At 43.3% G+C, this 19872-nt stretch overlaps 1 protein-coding gene across 1 annotated transcript; it reads left to right on the top strand.

Moving 5' to 3' along the window:
• Nucleotides 1-14279: 14279 nt before the first annotated feature.
• On the top strand, nucleotides 14280-17507 carry RHEBL1 (RHEB like 1). Its single transcript, XM_027542740.1, has 8 exons — nucleotides 14280-14537; nucleotides 15147-15218; nucleotides 15560-15627; nucleotides 15904-15986; nucleotides 16077-16133; nucleotides 16334-16381; nucleotides 16718-16799; nucleotides 16971-17507. Exons 1-8 carry the CDS (start codon nucleotides 14486-14488, stop codon nucleotides 17058-17060), a joined length of 552 nt encoding a protein of 183 aa, XP_027398541.1. The 5' UTR covers nucleotides 14280-14485; the 3' UTR covers nucleotides 17061-17507.
• The last annotated feature ends 2365 nt before the right edge of the window (nucleotides 17508-19872 follow it).

The following is a 19872-nucleotide window of genomic DNA, read 5'->3' as shown; positions in this document are numbered from 1 at the left end:
AGGTGAAGAGGAAAATCAAACTTGCACTTAAAAAAAGAAACTGCTGGGACTTCTCTGGTGATCCAGTGGTTAAGAATCCACCCTCCAATGCAGGGGACATGGGATTGATTGCTGCTTGGGGAACTAAGATCCTACATGCTATGGGGCAAATAAGCCTGTCCGTTGCGACTACTGAACCTGAGTGCCACAACCATGACCCACTGCAGCCAAAAATAAATATTTGTTTAAAAAATAAACTCACAATTAGATGGGCTTTTGGGGTTATCTTTATCCCTAAGTACATTAGTCCTCATTGGAGCATGTGAGTGTCACTAATTCTGATCACAAGTAGGAAATGCATCCATTCCCATGGGGGACATGTTATGGAAACCCATGGTGGTGGGGGAAGTGTAGGGAAATTGAAGCAGGACAGGAAAGGAAAGGAGAATTGAAGGCAGTACCTCCAGTCCTTGCTTTGCTTCTCTCTGAAACCTAAACCCAAACTGTCTCTCAACTTCCCTCCTTGAGACCACATAACCTAAGAACACAGTTGTCTGATTTCAAACCACATGATGTCCAAACAAAAGTTCTCGGAATTGGGGACTCTCTGCTATTCTCTTTTGCTTTCCAGCGATTCTTTCCACAGAGCCTTGACTTGCTTGGAGCTGATGGCCTTAAGCTGATACAGAGCTGCCACCCTGAGAGCCGGGTCTGGGCTGAACATTGCAGCTGCCCAGGGAACAGCTGGTTAAGCCCTCAGCAGCTGCAGCAGCTGGGATTCCACCCAACATTTGAGCTGGGATTAATCCCATTTCCTCCACACACATCCTTTCCTTGTTCTAGTCCTGGCTAGTCTATAGGAGCTCGTAGAATCTCTGAGGCTAGAGAGCCTGAATCTCTCCCTGAGCTAAGCTGAGGCCCAAGTCACCCACCTTCCTCTTCTCTTAGAGGCAGCTGGTCAAGGTACCTTAGCACCACCACAGGAGGGAGAACTGGTCTCTCTCTCTCTCTCTCTTATGGCCTGCTTGCCCTCATTCTATCCCTTGATAAACTGGCTAGGGTAGATTATTCTTTGAAATGTCTCATTGTCTTTTTTTTTTTGAAATGTCTCATTTTCAACAACTGGTGGAATTGTCTAAAGATGAATGGGACTTCTTTGGGAGGGTAAGAAGGTGGATTTCCTTTATCTTTGAAAGACTCTATATGAAGGCCTGGAAACTTGGTGGGAGTGTAGCAGGAAGGTCAAACGTCCTACTGGTGGTTGTCACTTTTGAACTGTGATTGCCTCTCACTTGACAGTGGTTCCCCAGTTAAGAACAATAGGGCTGTATATTCTATTTGGTGCTTAGTCACCAGTTGTGACCTTGAGGAAAATCACTTTGTAATGCCAGAGGCTACTATACTACAATGAGGTGCTTCCAGGGGGTTGGAAATAAGGAGGTGCTCTGAGATTTAAACAAGTCAGATTAACACACAAGAGACAAGGCAGTTCCTCTCAGGTCCAGAGACACCCTTCCTTCAACAAATATTTATTAAAGCTCCTGCAAATACTATTTCAAATCCTAAAAGATGATGCTGTGAAAGTGCTGCACTCAATATGCCAGCAAATTTGGAAAACTCAGCAGTGGCCACAGGACTGGAAAAGGTCAGTTTTCATTCCAAACCCAAAGAAAGGCAATGCCAAAGAATGCTCAAACTACCACACAATTGCACTCATCTCACACGCTAGTAAAGTAATGCTCAAAATTCTCCAAGCCAGGCTTCAACAGTACATAAATTGCAAACTTCCAGATGTTCAAGCTGGGTTTAGAAAAGGCAGAGGAACTAGAAATCAAATTGCCAACATCCACTGGATCATCGAAAAAGCAAAAAAGTTTCAGAAAAACATCTTTTTCTGTTGTATTGACTATGCCAAAGCTTTTGACCGTGTGGATCACAACAAACTGTGGAAAATTCTGAAAGATATGGGAAGACCAGACCACCAGACCTGTCTCTTGAGAAATCTGTATGCAGGTCAAGAAGCAACAGTTAGAACTGGACATGGAACAACAGACTGGTTTCAAATAAGGAAAGGAGTACATCAAGGCTGTATATTGTCACCCTGCTTATTTAACTTCTATGCAGAGTACATCATGAGAAACGCTGGGCTGGAAGAAGCACAAGCTGGAATCAAGATTGCCGGGAGAAATATCAATAACCTCAGATATGCAGATGACACCACCCTTATGGGAGAAAGTGAAGAAGAACTAAAGAGCTTCTTGATGAGAGTGAAAGAGGAGAGTGAAAAAGTTGGTTTAAAGCTCAACATTCAGAAAACTAAGATCATGGCACCCAGTCCCATCACTTCATGGTAAATAGGTGGGGAAACAGTGGAAACAATGACAGACTTTATTTTCATGGTCTCCAAAATCACTGCAGATGGTGATTGCTGCCATGAAATTAAAAGATGATTACTCCTTGAAAGGAAAATTATGACCAACCTAGACAGCATATTAAAAAGCAGAGACATTACTTTGCCAACAAAAGTCCATCTAGTCAAAGCTATGGTTTTTCCAGTAGTCATGTATGGATGTGATAGTTGGACTATAAAGAAAGCTGAGCGCCGAAGAATTGATGCTTTTGAACTGTGGTGTTGGAGAAGACTCTTAAGAGTCCCTTGGACTGCAAGGAGATCCAACCAGTTCATCCTAAAGAAAATCAGTCCTGAATATTCATTGGAAGGACTGATGCTAAAGCTGAAACTCCAATACTTAGGCCACCTGATGCTAAGAGCTGACTCATTTGAAAAGACCCTGATTCTGGGAAAGATTGAAGGTAGGAGGAGAAGGGGACAACAGAGGCTGAGATGGTTGGATGGTGTCACCAACTCAATGGAGATGAGTTCATGTAAACTCTGGGAGTTGGTGATGGAGAGGGAGGCCTGGCGTGCTGCAGTCCATGGGGTTGCAAACATTCAGACGTGACTGAGCAACTGAACTGAACTTGCAAATACTACTAGGCATTGTAGCAATACTATACTAAGGATTTTTGACATTTTTCTAGGAAATAAGCAATCATTTTATTTTTTAATATAAATTTATTTATTTTAATTGGAGGCTAATTACTTTACAATATTGTATTGGTTTTGCCATACATTGACATGAATCTGCTGGAAATAAGCAATTATTTTAATGGACTAAATTAATTAGGTTTTAGCTGAAAGGAGTGGCTTGATTAAATTTGGGTTTTGAAAAGGTCATTCTAGCTCCTAAGTGGAGAATGGATTAGAATGGAGTTAGTGGAGTTAGAGGGGAGCGAGCAAAATGGATAATGAGATAATGAGTGATGGTGTTGGTTGAGTTAAAGAGATGGCAGTAGAGATGGAAAGGACAATTTCAGGAAACAGTCATATTTGTGGGATTGATAGGACTTGGTGGTTGATTGGATAAAGCAGGGAGTGAAGAGTAAGGCAGAAAGAGAAAAAGATTTCTCTCAACTTTCTCTGCTTTATGTTAATGTATCTGAAATGAAAGAAAGAAAAGTAAAACATCTGAATGCAGAGTTCCAAAAAACAGAAAGGAGAGATAAGAAAGCCTTCCTAAGTGAAAAATGCAAAGAAATAGAGGAAAACAATAAAATGGGAAAGACTAGAGATCTCTTCAAGAAAATTAGAGATACCAAGGGAACACTTCATGCAAAGATGGGCACAATAAAGGACAGAAATGGTATGGACTAACAGAAGCAGAAGATATTAAGAAGAGGTGTCAAAAATACACAGAAGAACTATAAAAAAAAGATCTTAATGATTTGGATAACAATGATGGTGTGATCACTCACCTAGAGCCAGACATCTTGGAATGTGAAGTCAAATGGGCCTTAAGAAGCATCACTACAAACAAAGCTAGGGGAGGTGATGGAATTTCAGCTGAGCTATTTCAAATCCTAAAAGATGATGCTTTTAAAGTGTGCACTCAATATGCCAGCAAATTTGGAAAACTCAGCAGCAGCCACAGGACTGGAAAAGATCAGTTTTCATTCCAATCCTAAAGAAGGGCAATGCCAAAGAATGTTCAAATTACTGCACAATTGCACTCATTTCACATGCTATCAAGGTCATGCTCAAAATCCTCCAAGCTAGGCTTCAATAGTACATGAATGGAGAACTTTCAGATGTTCAAGATGGATTTAGAAGAGGCAGATGAACCAGAGATCAAATTGCCAACATCCGTTGGATCATCGAAAAAGCAAGAGAGTTCCAGAAAAATATCTACTTCTGCTTTATTGACTATGCTAAAAACTTTGACTGTGTGGGTCACAACAAACTGTGGAAAATTCTTTGGGAGATACGAATACCAGACCCCCTTACCTTTTTCCTGAGAAACCTGTATGAAGGTCAAGAAGCAACAGTTAGAACTGAACATGGAACAACAGAGTGGTTCAAAATTGGGAAAGGAGTGTGTCAAGGCTGTATATTGTCACTGTTTATTTACCTTATATGCAGAGTACATCATGCAAAATGCCAGATGGATGAATCACAAACTGGAATCAAGATTGCCAGGAGAAATATCAGTAACCTCAGATACGCAGATGACACCATCCTTATGGCAGAAAGCAGAAAGAAACTGAAGAACCTCTTGATGAATGTGAAAGAGGAGAGTGAAAAGCTGGCATCTGGTCCCATCACTTCACAAATAGATAGGGTAAATGTTAAAACTAAACATTATAAGGTCATGGCATCTGGTGCTATTACTTCATGGTAAGTAAATGGGGAAACAATGGAAATAGTGAGAGACTTTATTTCTTGGGCTCCAAAATCACTGCAGATGGTGATTGCAGCCATGAAATTAAAAGACCCTTGCTCCTTGAAAGAAAAGCTATGACAATCCTAGATGGTGCATTAAAAAGCAGAGATATTACTTTGGCAACAAAGGTCCATCTAGTCAAAGCTGTGGTTTTTCCAGTAGTGATGTATGAGAGTTGTACCATAAAGAAGGCTGAGTGCCGAAGAATTGATGTTTTTGAACTGTGATGTTGGAGAAGACTCTTGAGAGTCCCTTGGACTGCAAGGAGATCAAACCAGTAAATCCTAAAGGAAATCAAGCTTGAATATTCATTAAAGACTGAATTCATTGGAATTCATTGGAAAGCTGAAGCTGAAGCTCCACTACTTTGGTCACCTGATTCAGAGTCGACTTATCGGAAAAGATTCTGATGCTAGGAAAGATAGAAGGCAGGAGCAGAAGGGGACGACAGATGACGAGATGGTTGGATGGCATCACCGACTCAATGGACATGAGTTTGAGCAAGCTCCAGGAGATGGTGGAGGACAGGGAATCCTGGCGTGCTGCAGACCATAGGGTTGTAAAGAGTCGGACACAACAGAGGGACTGAACAACAACAAAATGAAAGAAAGTGTCCTTGATCAACCAGTATCAATCTATTAATCCAAAATGGAATGTGGCAAATGGGCAACTCAGTCAATCAGTTTGTTACCATGTGTCTAGAATTATCTTTCATTTATGCATTAATTTATTATTTTGGGGGAGTTGTGCTGCATCTTCATTGCTGCGCTCAGAATTTCTCTAGTTGTGGCGCAGGTGGGGGCTGATGTCTAGTTGTGGCGCATGGGCCTCTCACTGCGGTGGCTTCTCTTCTTGAGAAGCATGGGCTCCAGAGCTTGTACGCTTCAGTAGTTGCGGTGCACAGGCCCAGTTGCCCTGCAGTGTGTGGACTCCTTCCAGACCAGGGATGGACCAAGGATTGAACCTGTGTCCCCTGCGTTGGCAGGCAGATTCTTAACCAATGGACCCCCAGAGAAGTCCATGCCTAGAATTATCTTGAGGAGAGAGGTGCTGAATGTGGTCACTGGTGGGTCAGGGATGGTTCTTTGGGTCTCCATATGACCTGGTTGAAATACCTTCTTCTTTATCCTAATTTTCCGTTCATCAGGCAACAAATTGGTACCTCACTGGAAAAGGGAGTGCCCTAGATAGAGGAGCACAGACTTCCTCGGTAGTGGAAAGGGAAAGCATGGTGGAAACCCAGATCTGGTGTTCATGAATTAATTTGAGGCTTCCCTAGTGCATGACCATTTGGAGGTGTCCTGAGAAAGTCCAGTTCCCAAGCTGGCTAGACTGAGTGCTCCTCCCTGCATTGCCTTTCTCAGTGGTGTCCAGGCAGGGAGCCAGGTCATCTGCTTCTGTGAATACCTCTCTGGCCAAACTGCTCATTCATTTTCAAACTAATAATGATAGTTCTTTTGATGGCTTCAATTTAATGAGTACCAAATATTTTTCAATTGAGTGATAGGGATTATCTCATTTACTTCTCACAAGAGTTGTGCAAAAGCCAGTATTTGATTCCAGAAAGATTTTTTCAGGTCATAGGAGGGCTAAAGGTCTGGTTCCAAGGTTGTACAGCCAAAAACAATGCCTCAGATGACAGAATCAAGCCAGGGACATTGTGGCAACTGCCATTAAACACTGGACAGTGCAGTGTGCGGGCTGATGCCCTGACTAGAGGCTGGAAGGCACCGCTGACACTGTGGCCACTACCTGGCAACTCAGTCTTTCTGTGGCAGCTGGAAAGAATGACAAATGTTTACTACCTGGTTATTCTAACCATTTCATAGAAGAGAAACTGAGGCTCAGAGGAGTCAAGTACTTGCCTGAGATCACAAAGTGAGTCAGTCAGGATCTGAAACCAGGTCTGGTTGACTGCAAAGTCCATATTATTTCCATGATATTTCACTGGTATAATGCACTTTACTTCTCCAGGCTGCATTTTCTCAGTCTGTAGTTTGGAGTAGTTGTGCTCCATCAGTGGTTCTCAAAGTGTGGTCTGTAGACCAGCAACCTCAGAATTGCCTGGAAACTTGTTCAAAAGGCACATTTTTGGTTCCTACCCAGACCTATTGAATCAAAAACTCTGGTGTAGGGTTCAACAATCTGTGCATTAACAAACTCTCTGAGTGACTCTAACATGTCCTCACTCTTCAGAATAACTGTACCAGATAATCACCAAAGTCCTCCAGCTCTCATATGTTATAATTCAGTTATTTTGGAAGTTGCTGATTGTGGTCCTTGGATCAAGCAAGGTCCCTTTAGAGGAGCTAAGTACTGCTAATTTTTCTGAAATGAGTTGGTGTTTATCAAACTCCATGATAGCAAAATTTAAGAAGAGGGATAAGGATGAGGAAAGTACAGATGCATGAACATGCAGGGGAGATACCTTCACGTGTATCCTGGTTATTTTTTCTGGTGAGTGCCTAGAGATATATGTCCTTAACTGGCTCATTAATATGTGAACAGCTGAAAGTTGTCTCAAAATCCAGAGGTCAAAAATAAGTACATTAGAGACTTCCTTGGTGGTCTAGTGGTTAAGATTCCGCACTTCCACTGCAGGAGGCATGGGTTTGATCCCTGGTTGAAGTACAAAGATCCCAAATGCCGTGAGATGTGGCAAAAACAAAAAATCCACAAACAAACAAAACAACTATGTAAAAAATCAGTGCATTGATTCAATACTCTCCCCATTCCCCCACTAAGCAATTCCTGTTCTCCCCATGTCCTCCACATCTATAAATGGAATTTGGCCTCTTTTAGTCAGGTCATCATCTTTTAAAGTTCTGTCTGGAGCACCCTTTGTATGAGTCCTCGGCATCCTCTCTGTTGCTGTTGTGGTCCAGGCCCTCATCTTTCTCCTCCTGGATATCAGCTTCCAAATTGTGCTGCTGCCTCCAGCCTCAGTCTCTCCTGGTACACCCTTCTCCACAGGGCCACCAGCGAGATCCTTACAAAGCACAGCTGTCTTCATGGTACTGTCCTCCCCACAACACTTCCACCTGGGAAATAGCAAAGGTCCCACTGCTCATTGCAGAGCTTCCGAAACCTCTTACTATTTTGATGACTATGTCTATAGTCCCATTCCACCCATATAATTATTTAGTATTTTACTGTCTTTTCTTTCTATCAATTTCAGCCTCATCTAAGCAAGAATATTTGTGAAGTCATCGTTTTGGCATTAAGGCTCTTATTTTTCCTACCACACATTAAAAATTACATAACAAAAAAATTTGTTATGTACTTTTTAAGTTTGTGTATTAACTAAGTCATCTTACATACCGCTAGTGGTATATTTTGAAAGCCCTTGGGATACTGAATAAAGATCAAATTTTTAAATCTGGCATTCAGAATCCTCCTTGATCTGATCCCAGTCAAATCTCCAGCCTTAATTTCCACACATAGCCTACACACATAGGATGCTGCAAGTACAGGATCCACTCTGTATTTCCAAATACACTGTGCTTTTGCTCTTCTCTTAGCATTTTGCCTTAAAACTTTTTTTTTTTTTTAATGGAATGAGAGTTCCTTGGACAGCAAGGAGAGCAAACTGGTTGATCTTAAAGGAAATCAACCCTGAATATTCATTGGAAGGACTGATGCTGAAGCTGAAGCCCCAATACTTTGGCCACCTGATGTGAAGAGCTGACTTATTGGAAAAGACCCTGATTCTAGGAAAGATAGAAGGCAGGAGGAGAAGGGGACAACAGAGGACGAGATGGTTGGATGGGATCACTGACTCAATGGACATGAGTTTGAGCAAACTCCGTGAGTTGGTGAAGGGGAGGGAGGCCTGGTGTGCTGCAGTCCCTGGGGTCACAAAGAGTTGGAGACGACTGAGGGACTGAACAACAACAGCAACATATTTGATTTACAATGTTGTGTTAGTTTCAGTGCAGTGATTCATGGCAAAGTGAGTCAATTATATATATTTCAGATTCTTTTCCATTTTAGGTTATTACAAGATATTAAGTGTAGTTCCGTGTGCCATACAGTAGGTCCTTGTTGGTTATCCATTTTATTTATTTTTTTAGGCCCAGTTGTGTGGCATGCAGGATCTTAGTTCCCCAGCCAGGGATGAAATCCGTACCCGCTATGTTGGGAGTATGGAGTCATAACCACTGGACCACCAGGGAAGTACCTCCATTTTAAAAAAATAATAATTTGATTTATTTTTGACTGTGATGGATCTTCACTGCTGCATGGGGGCTTCTCTTCATTGCTGTATGCAGGCTTCTCACTGCGGGGGCTTCTCTTCGTTGCTGTATGCAGGCTTCTCACTGCAGGGCTTCTCTTGTTGCAGAGCACAGACTCTAGGCGAGGAGCTTCAGTAGTTGCGGTACTCAGTAGTTGTGTTAATCCCAAACTCCTAATTTATCCCTCTCTATCCCAGCATTTTGCTTTTTTGCTCAGGGCATTCTTGAGCAATGTTTAAGTTTCAGCTCATTTATCAGTTATCATGTGAAATCTCTTTGATCTTTCCAGATAGAATCAATCACCTTTTCATTCTTCCTTCCTCCCTTTCTTCTTTCCTTCCTCTTTTTCTTGTTTTTTTTTTTTTTTTTCCTTGAAGAAAAATTTCTTCTATGGTTCTAGCTAGTTTTACTGTAATGTGAAACTTGCTATAATTTTGTTTGATAATTTTTCCTACTACGACATTCGGAAGTGTATCATTCAGAATCCTTGAAGGAAACAGATTGCATACTCAAATGGGGAACTGAGGAGCATAGAATGAAAGGAATGTTCATAAAAGTGTGGACAGGATAATGGAGTACCTACAAGTGTTTTGAAGTATTCAGAGTCTGTCTTCAGTGGGGAGTCACCAGAGGTGCTAACCCCTAGACCTGAAGGCCGAGGGAAGAAAGGGTCTCAAGAACCCGAGAGAGGTGTAACTGTAACTAGTTGAAGGAGAGGGCCTTCCAACAGGGTGTGTGGCTTCTGTTAGCCCCATGAGTGAGTCCAGGAGAGCCAACAGAAGAACTGCCAATTCAATCCATGAAATCATCAGAAATAATACATTGATGTTGTTTTAGACCACCAAGTTTTGATATAGTTTGTTATGCAACAATAGGTAACTGATATATCAGCAGGAAGGTGAAGCCATAACTATTCCTCCACCAAAACTGTGAGAAACCAAGAAGATCTGTGAAATGGGACCCATCATTTCAATGCAAACATATTAATAGTAAAAACATTTTATTTTCTTCAAGATTTTTGTTTGATGTGGGCCATTTTTTAAAAGTCTTTATTGAATTTGTTACAATGTTTCTGTTTTATGTTTTGGTTTTTGGCCTCAAGGCATGTAGGATCTTAGCTCCCCAACCAGGGATCAAACCAGCACCTCCTGAAATGGAAGCGCACTCTACTTAACCAGTAGAGTGCAGGGAAGTCCCTTCATTTTTCATAGAGATACTTAAAACAGTTTTCTGGCAGCAATTCATCTTCATTTTATCTCAGCTGTTTGAAATAGAGCAATGTATGATGCTGTCTCTAGAAATTTTATGCTAAGCTTATTTATTGAACATTAGGGTAGTTTGCTTCCCTCATTTTATCCTTTATTGGTGATCTTTGCATATCTGTGATCTTTATGAAGTAACCATTTATGCCATCCCTTTATGGTGATTGATATTTAACAAATATCTTGGTCTCAAGATACGCAGGTCTATTAGAATGGCTCACTAAACATTTGTTCCTATTCTCTTTTGCTTTCCTTTGCAAAGAGTGGAAAACAAAATGCTAAACAAAATTTCCTGGCTCTCTTGTAGGTAGAGATGACCATATGATACAGTTCTGTTCAAGATGTAGGAGAAAATTTTCCATGAGATCTTGTTTCTGCATAAAAAAAACAAAAAACAAAAAAAACACCTCGCAATAGAAAGTCCTTTGTTTTAGTCCTTTTGCTTTCTTCAAGGTGCAGGCAGGGTGTAGGAAAACAAAGGGGATAGAGCAGCACCCCAGGTGAGTATCAGAGAAGCTCTTAACTACTGTAGGCCTGAAGGGTGAGGGAGGCAATTACTGGAAATAGAACATGAGAGCTGCCTGTGTTGGGGTAAGGGGAGTGCTTTGAGAGTTGCTGTGACCTTCATAGTGGGAATAGACCATCTCTTCCTTCTGTTCTGTGAGTACTCCTCTTTGGCTGAACCCACCTGGGATCCAAGGATCAAGGTCTACCTCTTAGACACAAATCTAGGTGGAAAAGGGTAGAAAGTTAACCTGGAAAGACAAGCAATAAAAAAGGCATCTATTACTTACCTTTATATACCTACTGTGCAAGATATGGTAAGAGTGCCTGATACAAAGGAAGGGATGAAGAAAATTTTATTGAATTGAATCCAGTTCTTTATTTTATCCTACAGTGTTTAAAACCTAATCTGGGATTACTGCCAACCTCATTCAGGCCCAATAATCCAACATAAAATTGCTGCTCTACAAGGAACTTCCTTTACCCAACAGTAAAGGTCCTTTTCTGAGACCAGATTAAAAAGTGGCTCTTTGAAATAACTTTTGTAGATATGGATTTTTTTTTTTTTTTTTTTTACTGCTGCTGCTGCTAAGTCACTTCAGTCGTGTCTGACTCTGTGTGACCCCAGAGACGGTAGCCCACCAGGCTCCCCCATCCCTGGGATTCTCCAGGCAAGAACACTGGGGTGGGTTGCCATTTCCTTCTCCAGTGCATGAAAGAGAAAGGTAAAGTGAGGTCGCTCAGTCGTGTCCAACTCCTAGCGACCCCATGGACTGCAGCCTACCAGGCTCCTCCGTCCATGGGATTTTCCAGGCAAGAGTACTGGAGTGGGGTGCCATTGCCTTCTCCGATATGGATATTTTTAAGCATGAGATGGTTCTTTAGTTTTATAAAGCCTGTCCTCTAATACAATCTAACTCCTACACACTCACCTCATCAGGGTCTTCCAGAAGAAATAACTTTTGTATGCTACCTATATGACTAAGTCTCAGTTTCTACATCTGTAAGAGAACAGTAATAACAGCTACCCATTACTCAAGTCTTTCTGGTGGCTCAGTGGTAAAGAATCCACCTGCCAATGTAGGAAATGCAGGTTTGATCCCTGGGTCAGGAAGATCCCCTAGAAAAGGTAATGGCAACCCACTCCAGTATTTTTATCTGGGAAATCTCATGTACAGAGGAATCTGGCTGGCTGCAGTCCATGAGGTCTCAAAAAACTTGGACATAACTTAGTAACTAAATAACAGCAACAACTCAAGTCACGGACACAAATGTTACCTCCTCAGGCTTTCTAGGATATATAAAAAGAGAGTATGGGGCTTACCTGGTGGCTCAGTGGTAAAGAATCTGCCTGCCAAGGCAGGAGACACAGGTTCTATCCCTTGTCTGGGTAGATCCCACATGTCACAGAGCAACTAAGCCTGCGAATCACAATTATTGAGCCTGTGCTCTAGAGCCTGGGAACCACAACTACTGAGCCCACATGCCTAGAGCCTGTGCTCCAAAACAAGAGAAGCCACTGCGATGAGAAGCCCAAGCAATGCAACTAGAGAGCAGCCCCTGCTCTCTGCAAAGAGAGAAATGCCCAATCAGCAACAATGACCCAGCACAGCCAAAAAAATGAATAAATACATAAAATTATTTTAAAAGGAGAGGAATAACACCCCAAGTTACTTTCTAGCCCACTAATGTCTTATTTATTTTTTTCCCATTGCAGTTATTACTTTTTAAATTGTAACTTATTTACTGTTTGCTTGTAGATTGTTGGTCTTCTCCCAAAAGAATACTTGATCCTTGTAAGCAGAGACATTGTCTGTATTGTTTTTTTTTTTTTTTTTTTTTCGTTGTCTGTATTGTTCACCGCTGTATTCTAAGCACCTGGAAGGGTGACTGGGACATGGTGGTTGTTTGATAAACATTTGTTGATGAATGTGTGAACAATGCCAATTAACAACCTCAGGCTGTGGTGAATATTAAATTAGATGACAGTGCAATGCTCCTGGCATAAAGTAAAACTCTCTCTAAATCTAGGTGTTTTCTTTCCTCTTTTTCCTTCCTCACCTTCTGTATCCACACCTTCAGCAAGCAAGTGAACTTAACCTCAGCCTCAAAACACACCCCGAATTCTCTGAATGAAATTCATTCATCACTATCACTCTTGTCAAGCCACTCTCACTCCTTACCTGGTCTACAAATAACAGTCTCCTGACTGATCTCCCTGTTTGTTCCACTTGCTCCTGTTTCTCTCAAACCCCAGTCCATTCTCCACAGTCAGAAAGATCTTTTAGAAACACAATTCAGATCATGTCATGCCCCAATTTACTTAATGACACCATCAACAGCCATCACCAGCAGCTTTCTAGGTATTTAGAATTAGCCCAAACTACTTTACAGGGGCTAGCACCTGCGATCCTCTTAGACTTCATCTACTTTAGGCTAACTGGCTTTCTCTCTCTTTTCTGGATTTTAACAAACTTATTTCCATTCTAGTGCTGGTGGATTCTTCTGTCTGAATCTTTACCTAGCTGGCTCCTTACTGTCATTTGAACTTCAGCTTAAATGGGGCTTGTTTTGAAATGAAAAGTCACTAATTTGTGTCACTAATGACTAATCCAGTCGTTTCTTACCACAGTTTCCCCCCCCCCCCCCCTTTATTTTTATTTATTTGGCTGCGCAGGGTCTTAATTGCAGCATGTGGGATCTTAGTATCCTGACCAGGGGTTGAATCTCCGCCCTCTGCATTGGGAACGAAGAGTACTCTGCATTAGACCACCCAGAAGTCCCTTGTAACACTGCTTTTTTTTGTTGCACTTAATATTATCTAACATTTACTTGTTTATGTTTGTTTCTTCCCAACTGAATTTTAAGCTTGTGAACTCAGAGACCTTATCTATTGTGTTCATCACTCTATCTTCAAAGATAGAGCAATAACTAAAACATATCAGATCAGATCAGATATATGCTTAATAAATATTTGTTGAATAAATAAATGCTTTGATTGTAATAACGATAACAGCTAAACCTCAGAGGACTTGGCCACAAATTCTAACAATTTTTCAAGGAATAAGACTCGCAGTTCCGAAGTTAGATCCTGGAAGACTACAGAAACCTGACAATAAAATATCTGGGGCTAAAGTTTGGAGGGGGATATATTAAAACTTTGGCCTTTTTCCCCTACCCAAGGACTCCGGAGATCTTGGAAAAGGGAGACCTAGAGTCTTTTGACCATAAATTCTAGCCCAGCCACAACGCTTTTCCATCCACGATTCTTTGCAGCCACTATTACTCGATTGCAAACGCGCAAACACCTCTAGGACCCCGGGTTCCTTTCTGTTTCTTTATGAATGAACCGGGTCTAGTGTGCGCATGCGCAACTCCTTTTTCTCCCGCTCCACGTGAGGCCCGCCCTTCCCTCCTGCTAACGGCTCCGCCCCTATCCTTTCTAATGGACCAATGGCGAGCGGCCTGGGGGGCGGAGCCCTGAGCGGCGCGGCAGTGTAGTTCCCCGGTCGCCCGGCTCCCTCGCCTTAGTCTTGCTGTGTTGTGATCACGTGGCCAGCTCCGGGCGCGGCGCTTGTTTTGGTTTCCCTCTAGCTTGCCCCTGGCAGCTTCAGAGTGAGCGACTTTCCCGTGCCGGTTGCCACACCTGACTGCACTGCGACTTTCTCTTCTTGGGGCTCTCTCAGCTCCAAGTTCTGCAAGCCCCTCGGGGCCGGCTCCTGCCATGCCGTTAGTTCGCTACAGGAAGGTGGTCATCCTCGGATACCGTTCTGTAGGTGAGTCTCCGTCTAGGGCAGAGCACCAATGCACCGCGGCTTTGTGGCCAGAGGAGGCGCACTGCCGCGGGAAGGCGACCCAGGGAGAAATGGTGGCATCCTTAGAACCAGCTTGTAGAGCGAGGACTGAAAGGTTGGAGTGGGAAAGGCTGGGGTGGTGGTAGTGTTCAAGGCGGCAGGAAGCTGGAGCATGGAAGAGTTAACATGGGCTTACGGCTTGAACATCACAGTGGTCCTCAGTGTTCGTTACTCTGGGGGGTGGAGGTGGGGGCAGGATTTGATGGCGGGGGCGCGGTCTGGGTGGGGCAAGTCTCAGGTGTCGGATGCAAGGCTGACTGAATCCTGGGGAATCCGGATCTTCCCAGGAGTTGGGTGGGGAAAGACAGCAGGAAAGGCTTCCTGCGTCGCTACTGTATGCATCCGGTGGCCAAGGTGCAGAGACCTGGGGCGAAAAGAGGGTGAAGGAGTCTAAGGGAAAGCATTGCATGGGGCATTCACAGGCTAGGATGCTAATTCGGGGTTTCCTTTAGTCCAGGGCCACAGCCCAAAAGGACAGAGGAAATGAATGTGGATGGGTGATTTGGCTACAATTACCTCTGCTTCCCACAGGGAAGACATCTTTAGCACATCAGTTTGTGGAGGGCGAGTTCCTGGAAGACTATGATCCTACTGTGGAGAATAGTGAGTAAATTTCTCCCCTTGGGGTGAGGTAGGGAGGGCTTGGGTGCCCCCCCCCCCCGCCAAGGCCACACTTTGGGATTTTCCGGGTGCCAAAGGGATGATTTAATTAGATATTAAATCTAATCTCTTCTCTATCAATCCTGTTCTGTGAGTGGAGCTAGAGTGTGCATTTTCCAAGATACTGAGTCCAGGATAGTGCATGTGTAGACATAATAAGCCTAACATTGTATCTTAAGTTTCCTGGAGAGCTCCTTGAACCTGGCCCATCTGTGTTAATATATAGGGGCACAGATTGCTCACCCTACAAGGCACCTCACAGTCAAGTTTTCTTTTCTTTTCAGCTTACAGCAAGATAGTGACTGTTGGCAAAGATGAGTTTCACCTACACCTGGTGGACACAGCAGGGCAGGTACCAGTTTGGGGTAGGGTGTCTAAATGTGGCAGTTCAGTCCTGGGAGATGAAGTCTGGTAGCCTCTGAGGCTCATCTGTAAAGTAGTATTAAAAGAAAAGCATTTTAGCAGTATTTCAGTGTGCAGTGCTGTTTGGAGCTACTCTATAAGTACTTGTTGGATAGAAGTGACTGGAGTAGGGAGTGCCACAGGGAGGGTCCCCAGGATGCAGCCCAGCAAACTTGGCCATCTGAGTCTTGTGAATCAAGGTATTGATGTTTTTATTTCTTGTCAGGATGAGTACAGCATTCTGCCCTATTCATTCATCATTGGGGTCCATGGTTATGTGCTTGTGTATTCTGTCACCTCTCTGCATAGGTAAGTGACCAAGGTTGAGAGTGGGGGACTTGGGAGGACCTGAGGGCTGTCCCAGAATAAAATTGTAAGATTCTTTTCTTGTGTTTAAAGCTTCCAAGTCATTGAGAGTCTGTACCAAAAGCTACATGAAGGCCACGGGAAAACCCGGTACGTGCCACAGGGGATAAAGACATAGTGTGGACACCAGGGAAGAGGGAGGGCAGAGGGGCGTATTGATCCAAATTAAGGAGGAAGCCGGGACATAGATCCTATCTGGTTTGATGGGGAGTTGTCCAGCTATGAAGTGAAGGAGGTTGGGGTCCATGGGGAACAGAGGGGATTCTGTTGTAACTGCTGTTTCCTCCCAGGCTGCCGGTGGTGCTGGTGGGAAACAAGGCCGATCTCTCTCCAGACAGGTATGGAAATCTCTGTAGCTTAAGGCAAAGGAAAGTGTGTAGGAATCAGTCAGGCTCTTGTCCTGGCTCTGCCACTGATTTGAACCAGTCGTTTTACCTCTTTGTTTCTAACTTGAAGGTTAAGACAAAATGATCCTTCTATCTCAAAAGCTATAATTTCATATTTCAAGCCTTAGTCCTAGGCTCCTTTGTTTTCTTGTATTTTCTTCTTTCCCAAACCTTCTCCCAAACCTTGGAATGAGATGAGTCAGAGGAAGTCTAGTTTCTGTAAAGATTTTTCAGAGAACATGGGGCCTATTGCTATTCTTCATTTTCATGTCCTGAATTTGCTTTTAGGGAGGTCCAGGCTGTTGAGGGGAAGAAGCTGGCAGCATCCTGGGGTGCAACATTTATGGAGTCATCTGCTCGAAATAATCAGGTACTGGGCCTGAAGAGTAGGAAGGTGGTGGGGGTAGCAGTGTTTTTCTTTTTATGCCACTGCTTGGTGGTGGGGATGGTGGGGGAGTGGGGCATTCACCTGAGAGTTGGGTGGTATTGGCAGTGAACTCAACCAATTTTTTTTTTTGCCCTGAATCCTTATCCCTTGCAGCTGACTCAAGGCATCTTCACCAAAGTCATCCAGGAGATTGCCCGGGTAGAGAATTCATATGGACAAGAGCGCCGCTGCCATCTCATGTGAGCCCAGAGATGAGCTCTTGAGCAAGGGGCAGCTGCCTTGATTCTGCCCCTGGTACTTTCCAAGCTCCAGTGGGGGCGTGTGGGGGCGCCCTCAGGACTTCACGGGTTTGTTTGGTTGCCAGCTGTGTCCCTGGCCCTCTAGGCACACAGTGAGGTACCCTCATGTTTGCACACTTACCCAGGCTCCAGTGGCCTGGTTGTCCATGTTTACAAAGAGGCAAGGATGTCTCATGGGCACTGTCCTCTAGCTCTGTTTTTGCTAAATATATGAACTGTGATAACCTATGGGGTTGGTATATGAGTCCTGGGCATTGTTTATTCAGGACCCAGTCTCCTCTGTAGGTTTTGGGTGTTGGCTGGGTGAGGGGAGCTGGGGACTCCTGAAGCGAAGCTGGCTCCCAGGAGTGACAATGTACATATGCAAATAAACTGAGAAATCTTTTTGTAATTGACTTCTCTGTGTCTGGGGAGCACTCAGGGCCAGTATCTTCTTTTCTAAGGAGTGATGACTGTGGCCTTTGGTAGAGAATCAAGGTTTTTACTCCTCCAACCTTGTTCCTATTCCTTACCCCTAATTCATTCAGGACCATCACCCTAAGACTTACTACTTATTTTTCCCAACTTTCTTTTCTACCCTGTTCTCCCATACAGGTAACCAACTGACTGCCACTCCCATCCAAATTTGTAGGCTCTCACAACCCCCTTAACTACAGAAACACCGCCCTCTAGTGGCCAGCTGCCACATGCTGCCCTAGCTTCCCTCCTGGGGCCTTGGGATTTGTTGGAACTCAGAGAGGATACGTTTGGGTTGGAAGAAAGACCCTTGTTCCTAATGATGTAACAACTGTGAAGTAGTGTGAAGGCAGGGACTAAAGTGTTGCAAAGATTTTAATTTTTTAAGAGAGTTGAATAAAGGAAGGAATAATGCCCCGATCAACCCTCACTCCCTGCCCCTGATCTCTTCAAGTGCCTTTCATTAAAATAGATGTTCTTTGCTTTTTTCATACCTTTCACACTTTTGAAGTTGTGTTACCTTTTCCAGGTGTCAAAGGCTATTGCTTCTGTTCTTGTTGACCCACCACCTCAGTAGGAGGATGGGTTCAGCTAGGAAAGTTTGGTCCTAACTGCCTTTACCCCCACCCCCTCCCCAGCAGCCCTAGGTCCTAAGTGGCCTAATACCTCCTGCAACGACTTATAAGGGTGACCTGAATGGTATCCTTCACAGGAAAGGCATAGAGTTCTGCCAACTGGGAGAGCCTGAGGTACTCTGTCAATGCACTTAATTGGGAAAAATGGACAAAATCCGGGTGTGATTTTTAGCTATGACCTTGTTATGGCCTGGCTCCCGGCTAGTTGGGCTTATAACTGGGGGTGATGGTCTGTCATGCTTGTTTTTAAAAGTCCTGCTGGCAGCTTCTGCATCTCTGATATTGAATCTAAAAAGAAATAAGGGCTGCAGAAAAAAGCATATTCCAAAGAGCAATCTCTTAGGGGCTCAGGAATCTCTTTAGGGTTCTCATCACTCTCTCTCCTTACACTAATATTAGGTCTTTTTGCACATCAGACCTGGAATTCTCATTACAGGTATCTATACTATTGTTATGTCCATGAGGTTTGAAATGGGATAACAAATATCAGGTTTTTGAGAGGCATATCAAACAATCTCAAAGCCTGATAGTAGTAAAGAATAGTGGTTAATGGCTGGGTTAAAAAGAGTTCCTCTTCCACTTAATTGTGTGATGCTAGGAAGACACTTAAACTCTCTGAGCCTCTGAACCTCTCTTAGTGTCTCATTTACTATGTGTAGTTAAACCTTCCTCATAGGATTGAGGTAAGAATAAAACTAAGGTGATATATGAAATGCTTAGCATAGGTCCTCATACATAATAAACCCTTAAAAGATGGCTATTGTGTATTATTTGAGGTTTTTCTGGTGAGGATCTGCCTCCTGGCCTCTGGGTGCAGAAAGTAGGGAGAGGCCTTCCATTTACAGGTGAGGAGTTACTGCTGGACTTTTTTTTTGCTGAATTAGACCTGAATGGTCAGTGCAGAGCATATTACAGTGTTTGGCTAGCCAAGACATACCTAGTCCTGATCCCTCCTATGACTCTGGCCAGTAGGCATTTAGGTCTTCTGCACTGTCCAATATAAAAGCTACAAGTCATATATTGCTATTTAGTTTTAAAATTTTTTAAAATTAAAAGTTCCTCAGTTGCACCACTTACTTTTCAAAGTACCCAATAGCTACATGTGACTAAGCCACATGAATGTATAGGGCGTTTCTATCATTGCAGAAAGTTCTATTGGACAGCACTGTAAACCCCTTCCCACAAAACCAGCCCTGCACCTGGTTTGTGTCTTTCTCCACATATTAAAATAAAAATTTAAAAAATATTTATATACACATACACACATCCTAGGACAAACATGGCCATTGGCTTGCATTACGGCAAGGCTCAACTTCTCACTAGATGTGGTTTGTTGAACAATTTTATGTATTTTAGTGTCAATCTCTTCATCTGTAATATGGACATAATTCCACATTAATTCATAACGAGGGTGAGGAATAACTAAGAATATTTTAAGTATCCAGCGCATTTGTTAATTTGTCTCCTCCTGTCTATCCCGTGGGTAGAGTTAATGCAGAGAAATCATTCCAACCCTTTCTCATCCAGACTAATTGGTGGCGGGGGGTAGGGGGAAGGGGGGCGGGAGGGGGGCGGGGGGGTGTCCTTGCAAGCTGTTTTGGGATCTTGCGTAGAATAACAGTACTCTAGCCAAGTAGCAAGGCTACAAGTTACATGCCCTCTGTT

Source organism: Bos indicus x Bos taurus, chromosome 5 (genome assembly GCF_003369695.1).
Source record: "Bos indicus x Bos taurus breed Angus x Brahman F1 hybrid chromosome 5, Bos_hybrid_MaternalHap_v2.0, whole genome shotgun sequence".
In the NCBI taxonomy this organism is placed as follows: Eukaryota; Metazoa; Chordata; class Mammalia; order Artiodactyla; family Bovidae; genus Bos; species Bos indicus x Bos taurus.
The sequence above is the reverse complement of the archived record's forward strand: the minus strand, read 5'-3'. Positions and strand labels throughout refer to the sequence as shown.

Bases quoted from the DNA above. Each gene is read 5' to 3' on its own strand.
- RHEBL1 (XM_027542740.1), top strand. From the start codon at position 14,486: ATGCCGTTAGTTCGCTACAGGAAGGTGGTCATCCTCGGATACCGTTCT. The intron at 16,134-16,333 runs GTACGTGCCACA...GTTTCCTCCCAG, and splicing joins GAAGGCCACGGGAAAACCCG to GCTGCCGGTGGTGCTGGTGG. The intron at 16,800-16,970 runs GTACTGGGCCTG...TATCCCTTGCAG, and splicing joins CATCTGCTCGAAATAATCAG to CTGACTCAAGGCATCTTCAC.